We start from the raw sequence: 16,097 nt of genomic DNA, 5'->3' as shown, positions 1-16,097 counted from the left end.
TCCAGAGAGGGAAAACGGGGTCAATTGTTTAATGCAAGCCGTGTTTGTCACACAAGTGTGCTCAAACAAATCTTGACACAATATAAGAAGGGCACAGCGCTGATTGTAAAAATGACCCAAAATTAGATCGTGCTATCTGTGTCCTCTGCGTTACACCAGAGAAATCAGGTCGTTCTTCTCGCTACAAGAAACTGGAGTATTTAAACATTTTTTATTTTTTTTTTTTTTTAGATTGAAGTTTTAAGTGGTGTTTCTTTTCTAACTGCGTCAGTCTTCCACGTATGGTAATTACACTCAAACTTTTTCCACTTTTATGTTATCATAGATATATTTTTGCAGTTTTATATAATAGTGCTCATCTGTCCAATGAAAAGACTGAGGGACACAGCAGGGAGAGAGTTGTGGAGAAGTTCAGAAGAGCTCCAGGCTATAAAACGATATCTGTTTTATGAAAAGGGAAACTGCAAAGCTGACGGGACGCGTCAGAGAAGCAGGCGATAGGCTCTATTGGCAGAACAACCAATAGTCAGCATTCCACAAAACTGTCCTTCATGGAAGAGTAGCAAGAAAGCAACTGTTAAACATATAGAAGAGGTTACTCTGGTCAAGTTTAACTAAAATTGAACTTTTTGCCTAAGATTGTGTGGCACAACACTAATGCTGCCGCGCATCACTCAGAGCACACGCTCCTCCAAGGCAGAACAATGTGTTGGATTTTGCGCTTTGTTTCGGTGGCTAGCTTTAGCACTACACACAGAAAACATTTCTCTCCATTTTCTGCATTCAAACACAAAAGGACATGTTCACAAATACCACTATCTGCTGAGGTTCTAATAGTTTATATCTGCAGCTTTAACTACATTGTCTTTACAGTCAATATGACACTGAGCTAAGGGCTGCTCGGTAAGCTCCGACTTTCGCCATCTTAATTCTGACTTCAAGGATTACAAAAGTACCCGATACATTACATTAAAGTCTTAAATTCATGTATCTTAAGGTCTTAAAATGTCTTAAATTCAATTCTGAAAGGTAAGTTGGCCTTAAATCACAGAACTACTTAATCTCATATATATATTTTCTTTTCTCACTGAAATTTTCTGTCTGGCAATAAGTCGCATGCAGACATCAACACTGACTCGAGACAGTTGAAGCCTTCTGTAACTCACTGCTAACATATTGTTAGCTACCTAGCTTTTTTGCGTCTATCATGGCTAAGTGAGGACTTGTAGCTGTTTGGTTGGATGAAGTTCATACATTCCTATGGATTTTCTTAAAAAGTTTTGAATTTGAGATGGTGAAACTTATAGAAGCCCTGCATTTTCACACAAAAAAAACTTGATTTTACTTTCTCCTCCTTATATTGCTCTGCGTTTTATACCACACAAGTTCTACATTTCCAGCTGTCCCAAATAAAATCCTTTGCAACTTTAGGTTACCTGCAATGTAATGCATTTGGTAGTCATTTACAGCATCTCTTTATTAGCTCAAACAATAAAGTTTAACTCACATTAACTAAACTCAATTTAGAAGCCAAATGCGTTGGCTTCACTTTTGCTGCTTGAAGCACTTTTGAATGAGGCTAATGACACAGCACACCAAATAACACACATCATTAACAAATTTAAATCAACTGTTTAATGTTGTCCATAAGGAATCTTGACGTTCAAATCAAATCAGAATGGGAGTAAATGCAAGATCTCATTTTCTCAGAGGGTCTCTTGTACATTTGCATATACTAGTGTTTCAGTAACAATCCCATTTTAAAAAGAGGACCAACAAAAAAAAAAAAACTGATTTAAAGTAGAAAACAAAATGCATAAAACAATTTCTGATATACATTAGAAAAAACAGCAAACAGATTTTGGTCATTTTAATGTTTCAGACATCAACGCAAGGCTACTTATGTGTTTCTGCGCTCAGCTGCTTGAGCCCTTAAGGAGAGTCAGAAAGCGCAGGTTGAATCCTCCTCAGAGGCTACTGCCTTCTTCTACTGTTGGTAAATTACTCATCTCTGACACAAACAAAAGGAAAGGTCCAGCCGGCGCAGTTCAATTTTGATTACCAATCACTCATTAGCAAGGGTCCGGAGGCAGCTAATTGGCAGGCACTTGGAATCACTTAGGACCAACCGTGTTCACATGTTAACACAAACTAACAGCTGAATTTGCTTGAAAAGCTCCTCGTCCTCCTTTAATCTGTACCCGACGAGTCGCAAAACACACCGGCTTGGACCGGCGATTGTTGCGACGTTAAAAACTCATCCAAGGCCGTCGCGAGAATGTGCAAGAACAGTGGTGACGAAAGGCACTATATACCACCAAAACAAACGAATGGTCGACGTTTCACAGAGATGCGTCTTGCAGTCTTAACAGCTTGCGTTAACACCTGAGGTGCTGAGAGAATACGTTTGTGTGTTTGGAACTGAAGCTATCACTGGCCTGAATAGTTCGGACACAATTAAAAGAAAAAAAGAAAAAAAAAGGTGCACGGGACAAAACAGAGTAAAACTATTTTTTCTTCTGTGTGTGTGACAGAGTCTCATTGTAGCTGCTGAGGGGAAGGGGAAAAAAAAAAAACAGTTGTAATAAAAATCCCATACCCCTTCATCACCCTCCCCCCTTACATGAGGCAGTTTTTATTGATTATCTCGCTTGGACGCAAACTGATTCTAATATTCTTCATAAGTAAAATATATATAGATATCTTCTAATAAGAAAGGCCACAAATTACACTTTACCAAAAGGAGATGTTCCTTGAATTAATCAACAACTTTTCACTGCAAACAATTAATAATAATTACCCCCCAACTGTAACACTTAAAGCCACATTTGGAGTGTGGACACATATGTACAAAGAGAATGCATTCACATGTGCTTTGCGATAGATCTCGATTCATATCAGATTTGGTCTGTATGATACAACTCGTCACATTTTCGCTGCCTCTCGGTGAACTTCATAACTTATTGCAAGGGCTCCAGATTTCTATTTACATGTCATAGGAAGACAGAGACCAAAGAAGAAAAAAACAAAACAAAGAGAAACAAAGAGGTAACTTGACATTCTTTGACATGTTAAGGTGAAAATGGCTGATCATGTTATCCAAATGAATCATTAGTTATTTAACAAATGGAGCTATTAACATACGCTTATTTCTGCTACTCTGATTTTGTGTGATTGAGGTTATAAAGCAAATCCCCCTGACATTTTCTCAGTGGCACTGTCGTCTCACTGAATAATAAATCGAACAAGGCACACCATCTTGACGTCTAACCACACACATCATTGGTTCAATCATCGCACATTCATTTAGATCCACATCACTACTGAATTGTTTAAAGAAAAAAGAAAGAAATAGGGAGATGGCAGGGTGTTAATATGATAGTTGACATTTTTTTCAAGTACTCTTTGTTTGGAGCTCATGATGATCCTTCACCCATGGACGGCGAGAGACTGCCTCCATTACCGCTAATCTCCGCTCTCTGGTTCCATCACTTTCCAAAGTTGCCAAAGTCAGCAAAGGCGTCTTGTTTGGGCTGTTGGACCATTGCAGGGTGCATTCCCATCCCCATTCCCATTCCGCCAGGCATTCCCATGGTCATACCTCCCTGTGGCATCCCCATGTTCATGCCCATCCCCATCATGCCCTGGTTAGGAACCATCCCCATTCCCGCTCCAGGCTGCATCATAGCATTAGCAGGAGGTCTGACTGGTGTAGGTCCAAGATTCATACTGGAAAATCCCTGGGTGAGCATGTTGGGAGCCGGCTGATGGCCTGGGAATCCCAAAAGACAGAAGTAAGTACAAGTGCTACATTTTGAGACACTTTTGAACGACAAGGAGACTTGAGAAGAGGCAAAGTGATTACGCTTGCTGCTGGTTCAGCTCACCTTGCTGGAGGGTGTTGAGGCTGGGCTGGCTGGGCTTGGGAGGCTGCATGCCAGGCCCCAGAAAGTCCAGGCTGATGTTAACCGAGTGATCAGACCAAGTGGAAGGAAGGGATGCTTTGGCTCCAGGGCCTTGTGAGGCCATTCCTGGCTGCATGGGCTGTGGCTGCAGAGGACCGCCCATGTTAGGGATGGGCTGGTAAAAAGAAACATGTACGTAAGAACACACAAAATGTTGAAACAAGCCAATTCTTGTCTTAACTCCCACTCAGAAGAGTTAAAAGATCCAACACTGAAAAATCTGAGACGGAAATTTGCAGTTTCATACTTTAACCATCTAAAACCTTCGGTGTGACCCACTTAACCACCATGCAATCTGCCCAAACGGGTGGCGTGGGTGTCAGAGCAGGAAAACTGAGTTTTAAGTAGGTCACCCTTTTAACTCAAACAATATGGTCGACATGTGAGAGCTTTAATTACATTTGTAATGTTTTTCAAACTCCTGTTTCATTCTGATAAGAGATGGGAAGAGAAGTGGGTGGTTAGTTGGAGAAATGAACATCTGGTGACGCCAACGCCCTACCAGCATGCAGGTCAACACAAGATAATTCTCTAATTATTATGCTAGCTTAAAGATGCCTTCAGCAAAGAATTATAAATTACCAAATCAATAAGTAAACATCATTAGTGCAGGATTGATTCTGTCTTATCAGTTTCTTTCAATGGGTTCATTTTCTTTTAAGGTGTTTGCCAATCTTCCATTTCAGAATCAGCACATCAAAATATGAACTTGCTCATATTTTACTTGTTCCTTAAGAAGTTGAAATGTTACTGAAATGTTTAGTAAAGTACTCATCTGAATGCCAAGAACATACTAAATAAAAAATAATTCAAAGTATTTCAGAAAACCAGATAATTGAATGTATTTTGAATCATTATAGTAGTCAGTAATGTTCCTTGGCTTAAGGTAATTTAAGGTAGCTTCAGGTATGCTAATATCACAAATATCACAATTTTACTGTATTTACACAACACATCTACCTTATTGTTATGATTTCTGTTTCTGAAATACTGTTAAATTATCAGCAGGAAAACAGCTATTTGTTGTACAATGTTATGAAAATAAATACTGATATTAGTTATTTAATTATCTGGGCTATCTGCTCTGGTCTGCAGTCAGCTTCAAACTTCTAGTGACAGACATGTCACTAGAAGTTTGCTAGCTTTAGTTTTACATCAGTGATGGGTGGTGCTTCTTTACTTTCCAACCCCTGATTGTCTGTTATTTTCATGACCAGACAAACACAAAAGTTAGATATTTTTTGTAGGCAAGAGAAAAGTAGAATATCGCCAGTGTGCGGCAAAATCCTGCTCCATTTCATGAGTTTTCCACGTTAGGCTGAGTGCAGGCAGACCTACCTGTGACACTGGCTGAGGCATGATGTTGGTGCTCATTGTCTGTGTGCTGCTCATGCTAAAGTTGAGGCTCTGGGAGGAAGTGAGGATCTGAGTCGGTCCCATCAAGTCAAACAGGTCTGCCGAGGCGGGAGCCGGAGCTGGGGCCGCCACCACTGGGGTCGGTGCTGTAGGGGAAGCTGTTGCCATGGCTCCAAAAAGGTCACTTCTACTGTTTTCAGGACTCTGAGCAGATGCTGGAATCTGCCCTCCAGGAAAAGCATTCCACTCGCCAAAGTCTCCAATGGGGCTGGAGACTGCTGCTGCAGACACATGAGAAAAACAATACGTTTGATTTTTCCCCGTCTAGATGATCATTTATTATTGGAGCTGAACCCGTTTTCACAAGAAGGGGTAAAAGTCAAATTTGAGCCATGTTTTCTCTTTATCCAGAACATTTTCAGTGACCACTGGTGCTACGTTTTAAATTTTCATTAAACTGGCCCAGCCTGTTGTCTTTCATAGAGTTCCTCCCCCCCCACCTCCACCAACTTCTTCTCCGGTCCCCGTCTCCTTGTCATCCATAACAGGAGTTGATGTGTGTCTGTTCTTATTATGCAGAGCAGGTAGCAGGCTCCATATGGCCAGGGCTGCCTCCCAACATATTCCTGAATATTCTAGCAGCATGGCTGCAACAGGACAGCATACTCCAAGAATAGAAAAAAAAGAAAAAGAAAAAAGAAAACTCTTAAAACATACCGGATCCTGAGACCTGTCCAGTTGAGGCAGCAGGTGAGTTGAAGTCAGCAAATCCACCGAAGAGATCTACGGCAAAGAATAAAAAAAATGAAGTTTTAAACAGGTAAATTTCCAGGTGTCAATCTTGTTTAGTTAGCATTCCTTCAGTGTTGAGGTGTCAGAGTGGGGTGGGGAGAGGACAGGTGGAGGAGCCCAAACATCTGTTCAGTGCTCCCAACCTCTTCATTCACCAGGGACTCCTCCAGAAAACATCTGGTGTACTTAGTTCCTATAGATCATCTCCCTCCCCCAAACCTGAAGCCTAGCAGCAGCAGCTGGGCGTCATCACTTCCAGCAGGGTCTCTTGTGTTCCTGCAGCTACCGCGAGACGTCTTAATCAGGTTAGTCCAGGGCTTACTGGAGGTTACTAGTGGAAGTGCAAGCGTGACTGGTTTCTCTGCTTGGAATCCATTCGATTTTGTTGACTTAACACAGAGAAAGGAGCTCATGAATAACAAAATGTTTCACAAAATAGTTCGCCATCACCCGTGACATTCCACAATATGCATGATGTCAGGGTGTCTGCAGGTTTCAGCAAATTGAATTAAATTTAAGACTGAAAAAACTATGGATATAAAAGACGGTTGGAGGATCCAGCTGTGTTGCCATCAAGCATAGCATAGCATAGCACATATCCATCCATCCATCCATCAAGGCCCTTATCCCACTGGGGTTGGGAGGGGTGCTGGTGCCCATCTCCAGCTGTCAGTGGGTGAGAGGCGGGTTACACCCTGGACAGATCTCCAGTCCATTGCAGTCAAGCATAGGAAAATTTGTGAAATTCCTATTTCTTTGTGGCTCTTGGCAGCAGCTTTGTGCTTCTCACATTGCATACGAATCTCTACAGCCTTAACCCACACGTTCATTCGTACACACAGACATGCACACGTGGGCTAGCAACATGTGCATTTTTTAAGGAAATTCTAAAAATTTTTTAACTTTTGTCGCATCCCGTGTGTTGGGTTTCACTCAGAGTGAGTTGCGTTGAGTCCATAACCCACGATAAATGCAAAAAAGCTAGCTTGCAAGGCCATGTTAGCGGCTTGTTTCTGTTAGCCTCAAAGGCCTTGAGTCACAAAACGCAATGTAGATGTTTGCATGCGACTGAAACTTTTGTCTGACAGAAATGTGCCATAAGAAAAAAAAACAAAACAACACATATAAGAATATATGAGATTAATTGCCCTGTCACGACAAAATTTAAGCCATTTTAAGGCCTTGATTTTAGAAGCCTGAAGTTAAGGCTTTTTAAGGAAGCATCCTGGATGTGGTGTTATACCTGTGGCAGCAGGCTGGCTGGGCGTGGTGTCCACCATCAGGAGATCAGCCAGGCCTGTACTGGCAGGTTGGGGTGCTGCAGCTGGCTGGGTCTGGATGGAAAACATTTTTTTGCATTTGTAGGATGAAAATGTGACCACAGATCCACACCAAAAACATTTTTTAAATAACTAATTTCTTCAGGTCAGCTGTGCAGTTGCTACCTGTTTGGCAGTGGTATCTGGGCTCTGGTCTCCTATGTAGTGGGCTGCGGCCCCCAGGTCCACTTTTCTGGACGGCACTCCTCTCTTCCGTGTTGCTGTCGTCTCAGTTGCCTGGACGATTTGTACGCTCTTGGTTGTAACAGTCTCCTCTTCGTCTTTAAACTCTCTTTTTGACTGGCCGTTGTACGAAGAACGATCCCGGTCCTCCTCGTTGTCACTGCAGGAAGAGAAAGAAAACAAAAAAGCAAGACTGCCCTTAGAATTTGGATAACTTTTTGAACTAGATTAAACTGCAGACAACTGATTAATTACTGCACACAAACACTGGTATTCTAATTTATTGAAGTGAGAAAGAGATGACGCGTTCTTTAGCATGTCTGGTAACTCCGGTTGATCTGACTTTACTCATGATGTAAATAATTCATGGATAGGGCTGTTGAGATCTCATTCTGTAGTTTTTGTACTGCTGCTCTGAGATCTTGAGTTTGAAAACAATTTTCTAAAGGGAGACCAATCAGGGAGGCAGGAGATGCTTCAGAGACAAAGTTTGGAGAACATTTTCTGTCTTCCCCTGAAAGTGCATTATCCTTACTTTAGATTCATATACTGCCATCCATCTTTTATTGATCAAGTTTTGGGCCAAGTTCACTTTACCTGAAAAGAGGAATGTAACCACTCAGCAACAGTGCAGTGTTTTTTTCTTATAAATTCAGGTAGAACAGTTCTGACATCGACTTGTGTTCAGGTCTGGTTTACCACAAAGAATATCTTGGGTATTTCTGAGTGGAGGCTCGTCTCGCGAATCTCTTCAAACTCTTAGTAAGTCCTATTCCAATCAAGACTGGCGACATGATTATCTCACATCCCTGATTATCAATAAACTTTGGATCACTGGTGAGAAGTTTTACATTTGTCTTAAAAATCTGAAAACTAATATTCATACTCTTGCTAGAGAACAGAAATATGTAATAAAGTTGGATGAATAGACCAGGATATGAACAGGTACGAAGATCAGACAATATTTCCACAGCCACTGATCAAGATACATTTTTAAACAACAATCCCAAAGAAATCTTCCTTTTTTTGTTTTCTTTGATAATAAGAACTTCAAGCTTTCTTGTACCTGAATCGATCTGGGGAGTCATCTCTGTCCTTCTTCCTGAACCTGCTTATCGTATCGTCAATGGTGCTGCCGATTTTGTCACTTATCTCCCCCAGCTTTTCACTGAAGGGGAAAGGTCCTTTATTCTTCTCCCAGTCATCGTCCCACTTTGCACGGCTTTCAACCCCGGAGTCGTACCTGTCCCCCGCTGATGAGAAAAAACATTACGGCACGTAAACCAAAAGAAAAATACTTGTGATTTTCAGGTATTTATTTTTTCTAAAATATTTAAAGGAAAAAATCATTCAGAAACAGAACTGTGTTACTTACAGTAACCTCGAAATCCCATACTGTCAGAGGAAACGCCGACGTACTTGTCTTTGTTCTTTTTTGCCTTTTTCCGTTCTTCCCTCAGTCTGTCGTCGTCCTGAACAAATTCTATGAGCTCCTTCACCTTCTGACGAACATTTACTCCTTGATCCTTCCCATTCTCGTCTAGTGACAGATCAAAGACAAGAAAAGAGGATTAAAAAAAAAATCATGAAATTTATTGTTAAACATGTTTTGATACAGGGACAACAGAATCCAGGTAAACTGCTTTAATGCTTTAATACATTTCCAACTCCAAAATCCACTTTTCCCATTTGATACACAACACAAATCAAAACAATGATAACAAAAACAAAAGTATAACAAGAAAGAAACAATGAAAGTACACCTTACCAACAAAGTGATAACTTTCCAGTGATCTCAAGTCATACAGATGTTCTCTGGCACTGGTTACAACCCTTTCTGACCCATTCCTGATTAGATGTGCCAACAACAGCATGGACTATGAAAAAAAAAAGAAAAAAAAAGAATTACTGATTAATCAAAATCTCACAAAACCAACCGATTTGTCAAGATAACTCTTTAAATGAAACAGCACTCAGGAGTCCATCACTTGGTTTGAACTAGAGCTCTGTGTCTGTGTGAGGCTCCAAACCTTATAGACTCTCCTCCAGTTCTTCTTGTTGTCCCTCAACATGCGGCCCCACAGCATGTTCATTACCTCTGGGAACTGCTCATACATGAAGGTGGCTCTGTTTACCCAACCACACAAAGGATGAGAGGAAGTCAACAGTCTTTAACTAACAAATGTTTACATTGAGATGAAAGACAGAGTTATTTCAGGTAATGCAAATCTATTTGCATTTGTGCTTAATAAAAGGAAATGCAAAGACATATTGCTTTGAGTTGGGCTTCGATGAGCTGAATGTTTGCCTTATATTCTATTCTTACAGAATTTAAACTATAAATTAGCATTAGCGCTAAATGTAATGTACTCCAAAACGCTCTGATTTTGTCTACATGGAACATTAGCAAGTCAAAGACAGTAATATTAGTTTTTCTGTTGCAAAATTCTCTAAATAATTAAAAAGCCCAACTGCACAAATCTAAATTTCCAGACAATGTTAATAAATAATTCTGTCAACTTTTACCCAAGTTAGCAAATCAGACTAAATCGATGGAGAATCGTTTAGTTTCCAGGTGAATCGACTACTTTATAATTGAGGGATTTATGTTTCCTAGTTATCAAGCTGAATATATTTTTGTCATTAAAAAGAAACAAAAACAGGAAATGCATTTCTCATTTTGGTCAAGAAAAAAACTGAACAATACAATATATTCTTTTCAAATCTGTCTGTTTCTCCAGATTACCCAATAAGGAAGAGTGAGTTATTAAATTGATGTTATGTAGTAACTGTACTAAAAGATCAACTGCATCCATTCATATGAAATGATGGATTATTCTCAGCTTCATTTACAAGATGCATGTTGCACAGAGAGTAAATCGTTTGTGAACACAGTTCCATGGTAATTTCATAAACAACCAAAGACTTTAGTGAGAAGGACCACAAATTTAATGAGGGGTTCACTCAAATCGAAAGCATTAAGAAAATGAAACGGGTCCCTTTAAGAGGCTCCTAACAGTGTGGAGATCATGGCGTCTTCTGCTTTTCTTACCTTGAAATTTCAGTCATTAGCTGCCCTGATGGTCCCCAGGGATCGTCATTGGTGGCTTCTCTGACTTTAGACTCCACCTCCGAGTAGTTCATCACCACATTGGTTCTATATATATATTCAATCAATTAAACAACAAAGAAAAGAAAACATGAGTCTTGGCGTCTTATCCTAGAATATGGCCACAGCTGAAGCCACAGCACAGACAATAAAAGACAAAAGGTCTTTCAGTGATGGCCACACCCACGCTTTGGTCCCCATTTAAAACAAAAACCGCCACAAGGAAATCAGAAATGAGGGGGAAGACGAGCTAGTGGAAATTCAAACTCAACGTACTATAGAAAGTAAACAGAACATGTTAATGAGTAAAACATGGCCGAACTGACTGAGTATAAGCTCTATTCTAACACTCAATAAGTACCTGTGGAAAGAACAAGTGCAAAGAGAAAACATAAAGACTACAGCTATTTTTGTAGTGCAGCAAAACAAAAACAATAGAAGTGCTTCAACTTTATATGGGATTATAGCAAAAACAATTGTCTTTCAATAAAATGTGTACTAAACAAGTTGAATATATTAAGATCACTTCCGAAGCAAACGTGGAGAAAGCAAATATTCACAAAGCAGGAACGTCAAACAAAATGACTTTCTGGGACAGAATGCTTTAAAAGCCAGAAACATCTGGGCTTATATATGGTGCATTAGCACCTGATAAACTCAATATAGGACAGCACCTGGCAAAGAGACTTTGCAGATTTTTTTTTTTTACAAAAAAAAATACAAGCATGTCATCTTAATTTGAGCATCGTTTGCAACACATGGAGCTCTACATCCACTTTCAGAGCACTGCTGTCTGTAAGCCACAAACTACCATTTATTATTATAATAATAAAGATGTCCAATAACAAGGCCTGTCAAAGCTTCATTACAGGTACGGCCAACAAACAATTTGAATCTTGTGCCTCATCAAGAAGATCTAAACACAGACTTTGTCTAGAATTAACAGAGCTTTATGCTGCATGGCTTTAAATTTAGACTTTGTTAGGATCATGTCAATTTTATTCAGTAAACTATTTTACAACCACGCTAGTTTGCGCAAAGTATTTAAAGTCAGTCTTAGTGGTTAATGTTAAGTAAATGTTGAAATGCCTCACAATTTAGTGACCAAACCTTAATTCAGAAAGGATTCCCAGACAAGCTGTAATCTTCCTAATCACCAGCACAGAGTAATGAAGCATCTATTGCTGCACACTGACAGTCACTACATTTTCTTAAATAAAAATAAAAGAAGTGGCTGTTGTTAAAGTCTGACAACTAGGGTGTGGAAATGTAAAGATCGCCAATTACGCTTACTGACATCAGGCTCTGTTAAAACCACAGCTGGTACACAAGAGGCCGACTGCAACACTTGAACTGAGAAAAACCACCAAACCAGCTTATTTATATATTAAAAAATATATATACGCAACAAATATACGCAATAAGAAACAGGTAATGTTAAAACTGCAACATATTTTTCTACCATCAGCAAAAGATCTGTGGGTTAGATTATGTTCCACATACAATAACATGGTGACGCTGCTGCATTATTGTCCAAGTCACAACCTGCATACAGCTTGAATTACTCAGAAAAATTTAAATATATAAAGTTTAGTTCCTGGCTGAAATTGAGAGAGACACACAACAAGAGTATGATGCAACATTTTTCTGTCTTCGCTGAGGTGGCTGCTCTCCTTGCTATCTGTGAGATCAAACAGAAGTTCTGATGCTTCCAGGATGACACATCAGAACGCAGATTTCCGCTGCCGCAGCGCAGAGCAAAACGCTTTCCTGGCTGTTGGCAGAGGACTTTAGTGAGTTTTTAATCTGTCAACAAAAAACAAGGTGCTGCCTGAGTTTACGTAAATGACTCAAGTTTGGTGACACGACTTTAATCGTTTTGTTAAACGAGAGAAAAGTCAGCATGATGAAGGAAAATACCTTAGTCGGTTTCAACCCCCCCCTCGTTTCTCTTCCCCTGACATCTACTAACAAACGAGATGTTTTACACGAGGTCACACTCCAGGAAGGCGAGTGCATCCACGAGAATAAAAGTATTCAGTAGACTCAATAGCATTCTATTGTCTGGGTTTGCAAAATTAAACCTTTGAAGGGAGGAAATGTTGTGCAATACCCTAATACAGCTCAGAGCACAGGACAGCACACCACGCTTTGTTCAGCCAGCAGCTCTAAACAAATTACGGCGCAAAACAGAACGAGATGTTGCCCAACTTTAGTGCTGGCAGGCGGAACAGTAAAAGAACCAAATTGCTGGCCTTTCATGGCATTTCTATTAACTCGTCAAAAAGAACAAACACGACGGTATTTTCTCTAAATGTCTTTAATTACTGTTAGCCCAGGTGACTTAGCAAGTACTAGATTAATTATGTTGCAAAATGAACCAAAAACATTTGACTCAAAAGAAATTTCTGTTCTTAAGAAATCAACTGGATGTCCACTAATGAGCTGCAAAAACAGCAAGGTTACGAATTGTAAACGCTCTGGAATGAATCAAATATTCCAAAACAAAATTCAGAGACGTCTTAAAAGGCGAATGAGTGTTAAAAGAAGATGCTTTAATTATATATGCTAGGACTGGTCTGCAGCAGCCATTTTTGGTTCAGTGCCTTGATCAGTCATGATGCAACCTTTGCATATCTGTGGTAATAAAATAAACATATCAAGAAAAATCTTTTATTAGCCTTTGTTTTCTGAAAAAGGGGAAAAAATTATTTTCAGTCTGAAAACAAAGGTTGTTCATTTACTTATGACTGGTAGATGTTTATGACTTACATTAACTCATGTTTTCAATCATGAATAAAACCCCTTCAAAAGAAAAATAACACAAGTCACCTGATTTCCTTGTGTACGCACATGCAGTTCTAGCCTAATCAAGATCCACTGCACAACTAAATTTGGAGGTAATTTAAAGTTTAATATAAGAATTTCCTTTCAGAAAATCATCACAAATGTTTACTTTAAAAAATTTGCTTTTTGGGGAAACTGAGGAACAATAAAATACGAGACCAGCTGTTCTACATAAATGTTTTAGGCCATTAAACTATTATATTCTGCAGTAACAAATGTGACTTTCTGGCTGAATAAAACTTATACAAGCCAGTTTATTCTAGATGCAGAACCAGAGACAAATAGGTCATTCTCAAAACGTCCCTTGTTGGGTACATTATGGCAACATCTAAGTAAAATTAGGAAAATATGCTAATTGTTGTCATTGCTGGTCACAGATTTTAATATAAATTTAGGAGCCTAAATTACATAAGAATTGTTTGTACAATTAGCCATCGAGCGTCACCACATGTTTGCTCAGGATTAGGAATAATTGCAAGGTAAGTGACTCAATACAAATATCTGAACTACAAATTAGGATTAGACTATAAACTAAACTATCATGCATCGTATAAATAGGACTGAATTTGAATTTATGGAACTTAATTTGACTCTTTTTCCTTTTACATGATTTTACTGATTATATAGATCTGTACATAAATTGGGTCAATGTATCTTCAGATGAAATTTGTTGTGACTTTACATAAAAACCTGAATGGAACTGGTTTTAAACCTTATTACGTGACCACCATAATAAGTAAAAAAAAAATCGTGAAATCGTTTGTTCTCATATACAAATTCTCTAGGTAACAAAATATGTACACTACTCGATCAATAATCCGTTTAAATACAGTTTGGACAATAGGGAACTTTGAATAGTTTATGGCTTTGGCCGATTCAACTCTGAACAGGCGTCAACAAGCGAGTTGGTTGTGTAATGATTCAATGATAAACCATTATAATTTACAGTCTAGCTACAGTAGCGATGAGATAACTCGGCTACAAATACGATAAACCACAAAGTGACAAAAAATAAAGCCATTTAAACACATTTCAAACAAAGGGAAACTAAAAAGCAGCAGATAGGACATGGGTTGAGCCTTTAAAAGTCCTTATTGAATTGAATGCCGAAGTGCTGTCAAACTAGCTTAGCTGGCTAACCCAGTGAGCTACATAATTAGCTTGTTAGCTACGCAAGTTAGCTTGCACTTTCGAAGAAAGCACGAGGACGACCCAAATAACTCGTAGCTCAATACTACATTCGCCACTAGAAGCAAACAAAGAGCTCAACAAAAATGTCAAATAACCATATTGACACCAACAGTAGTCGTAAAAGTCACTTAAATCGGTAGTAGCGTTCAGGCTAGCTAACTTGTTAGAGTGACGTGACGTCAAAGTTTTGGGTACGTGTCTCTTTCAAACAGGTAGACTTCAGGCACAAATGACACCAAATAAACGCAAAACAATCAATATATACTCACGCTTTGTCAACCAGTTCCCGCACTTTCCACATGTTCAGCATCTTGACTATGTGAAAAGGGGCTTAATGCCTCGGTAAAAACCCTTCACACCGGACGAGCACCGAAACCAAACCTTGAACTCTGAAAAGTAAACTATTCCTCACCTCCTCAATCTAGACAGGAGGCGCAAATGCACCAGGCAAACAGGAAAGGTTACTGTGAGAAATGAAATGCCCTTGTAACGTCATCGAAACTGTCCAAAGCAGCATTGGAGTTGTAGTTTATGATGGGCGCCAAACAATAGCTTAAATATATGTAAATAGAAAACATTTAAGCGACTATAGCTGCCAATTTCCTAAAGTTTTACCAGGCAGAACATCCTGACACAAAAAGTTCACGTTGGGAGGGGATAAGAGAAAAGAGTAGGCAGAGCAAATACCTGTAAACAAACGTATTACAGTACTAAATTTATGAGTACATATATAAACGGCCTTGCTTGATTTTCTTTAGGGTATGATGTGATAGTTTGTATGCAAATCTCGACTTTGAGCTGTTATACTGAAAATGTAGACATTTGATACATTTCAGTGTGTCTGTTGTTTCTTGGCATTATAAATGTTAAAACTGCAACTTAGCTGTTTTCAAACATTTTACAACCATATACTTCAGCTTCAATGTGCTTATTGACCTAAATTTCTTAGTGGACATTTTAAAAACTGCGTTGTATACAAAGTAAAGTAGGCTACCTCCTTTTTATTTCGAATTTCTCTTTGTCACCTTCTTATGTTTTTTTTTTTTTTTTTTTACCGTTTTATGTTCTTAATTCTGTGATGCATGGTGGTTCCATGGGAACCCCATTAATTTCGCCGTGCCTCACAATGTAAAAACTATAAAGTATTATATTTTATCTATGCTAACGGAAAACTTTGTTTTCAGCCTTTTATTGTATTTTTTTATTTTTTTAAACAGGATGATATAAATTTGTATTCAGCCCTCATCTTTACTTTACTCTGATACCACAAAAAAAATTTAATGCAACAGATTGCTTTCAGAACCCGATAGATAAGCAATGCTTTATGTTGGAATG

At 39.0% G+C, this 16,097-nt stretch overlaps 1 protein-coding gene across 2 annotated transcripts; it reads right to left on the bottom strand.

The window, feature by feature from the left end:
• Positions 1–1,612: 1,612 nt before the first annotated feature.
• clint1a (clathrin interactor 1a) lies at positions 1,613–15,193 on the bottom strand. Of its 2 annotated transcripts, none has more exons than XM_081611371.1 (12): positions 15,175–15,193; positions 10,668–10,772; positions 9,646–9,742; positions 9,384–9,492; positions 8,991–9,155; positions 8,682–8,868; positions 7,559–7,775; positions 7,357–7,447; positions 6,039–6,104; positions 5,304–5,602; positions 3,888–4,080; positions 1,613–3,772 (listed from the first exon to the last, which is right to left on the bottom strand). In XM_081611371.1, exons 2-12 carry the CDS (start codon positions 10,757–10,759, stop codon positions 3,489–3,491), a joined length of 1,800 nt encoding a protein of 599 aa, XP_081467497.1. In that variant the 5' UTR covers positions 10,760–10,772; positions 15,175–15,193; the 3' UTR covers positions 1,613–3,488. The 2 variants fall into 2 exon arrangements, with proteins under 2 accessions (XP_081467497.1, XP_008417786.1); XM_008419564.1 differs by lacking the exon at positions 15,175–15,193 and adding an exon at positions 15,032–15,168.
• Between the last annotated feature and the right edge of the window lie 904 nt (positions 15,194–16,097).

Source organism: Poecilia reticulata, chromosome 10 (assembly GCF_904066995.2).
Source record: "Poecilia reticulata chromosome 10, P_reticulata-male-v2, whole genome shotgun sequence".
NCBI classification, from domain to species: domain Eukaryota; kingdom Metazoa; phylum Chordata; class Actinopteri; order Cyprinodontiformes; family Poeciliidae; genus Poecilia; species Poecilia reticulata.
Note: the sequence above shows the minus strand (reverse complement) of the source record. Positions and strands in the feature narration are given on the sequence as shown.

What these genes read in the sequence shown, in the direction of transcription:
- clint1a (XM_008419564.1), bottom strand. Translation starts at nt 15,072, where the DNA reads ATGCTGAACATGTGGAAAGTGCGGGAACTGGTTGACAAAGC. An exon ending in CTAATGACTGAAATTTCAAG is followed by an intron (nt 9,743 to 10,667) that starts GTAAGAAAAGCA and finishes TTGGGTAAACAG; the next exon opens with AGCCACCTTCATGTATGAGC. An exon ending in TGGACAGGTCTCAGGATCCG is followed by an intron (nt 5,603 to 6,038) that starts GTATGTTTTAAG and finishes ATGTGTCTGCAG; the next exon opens with CAGCAGTCTCCAGCCCCATT.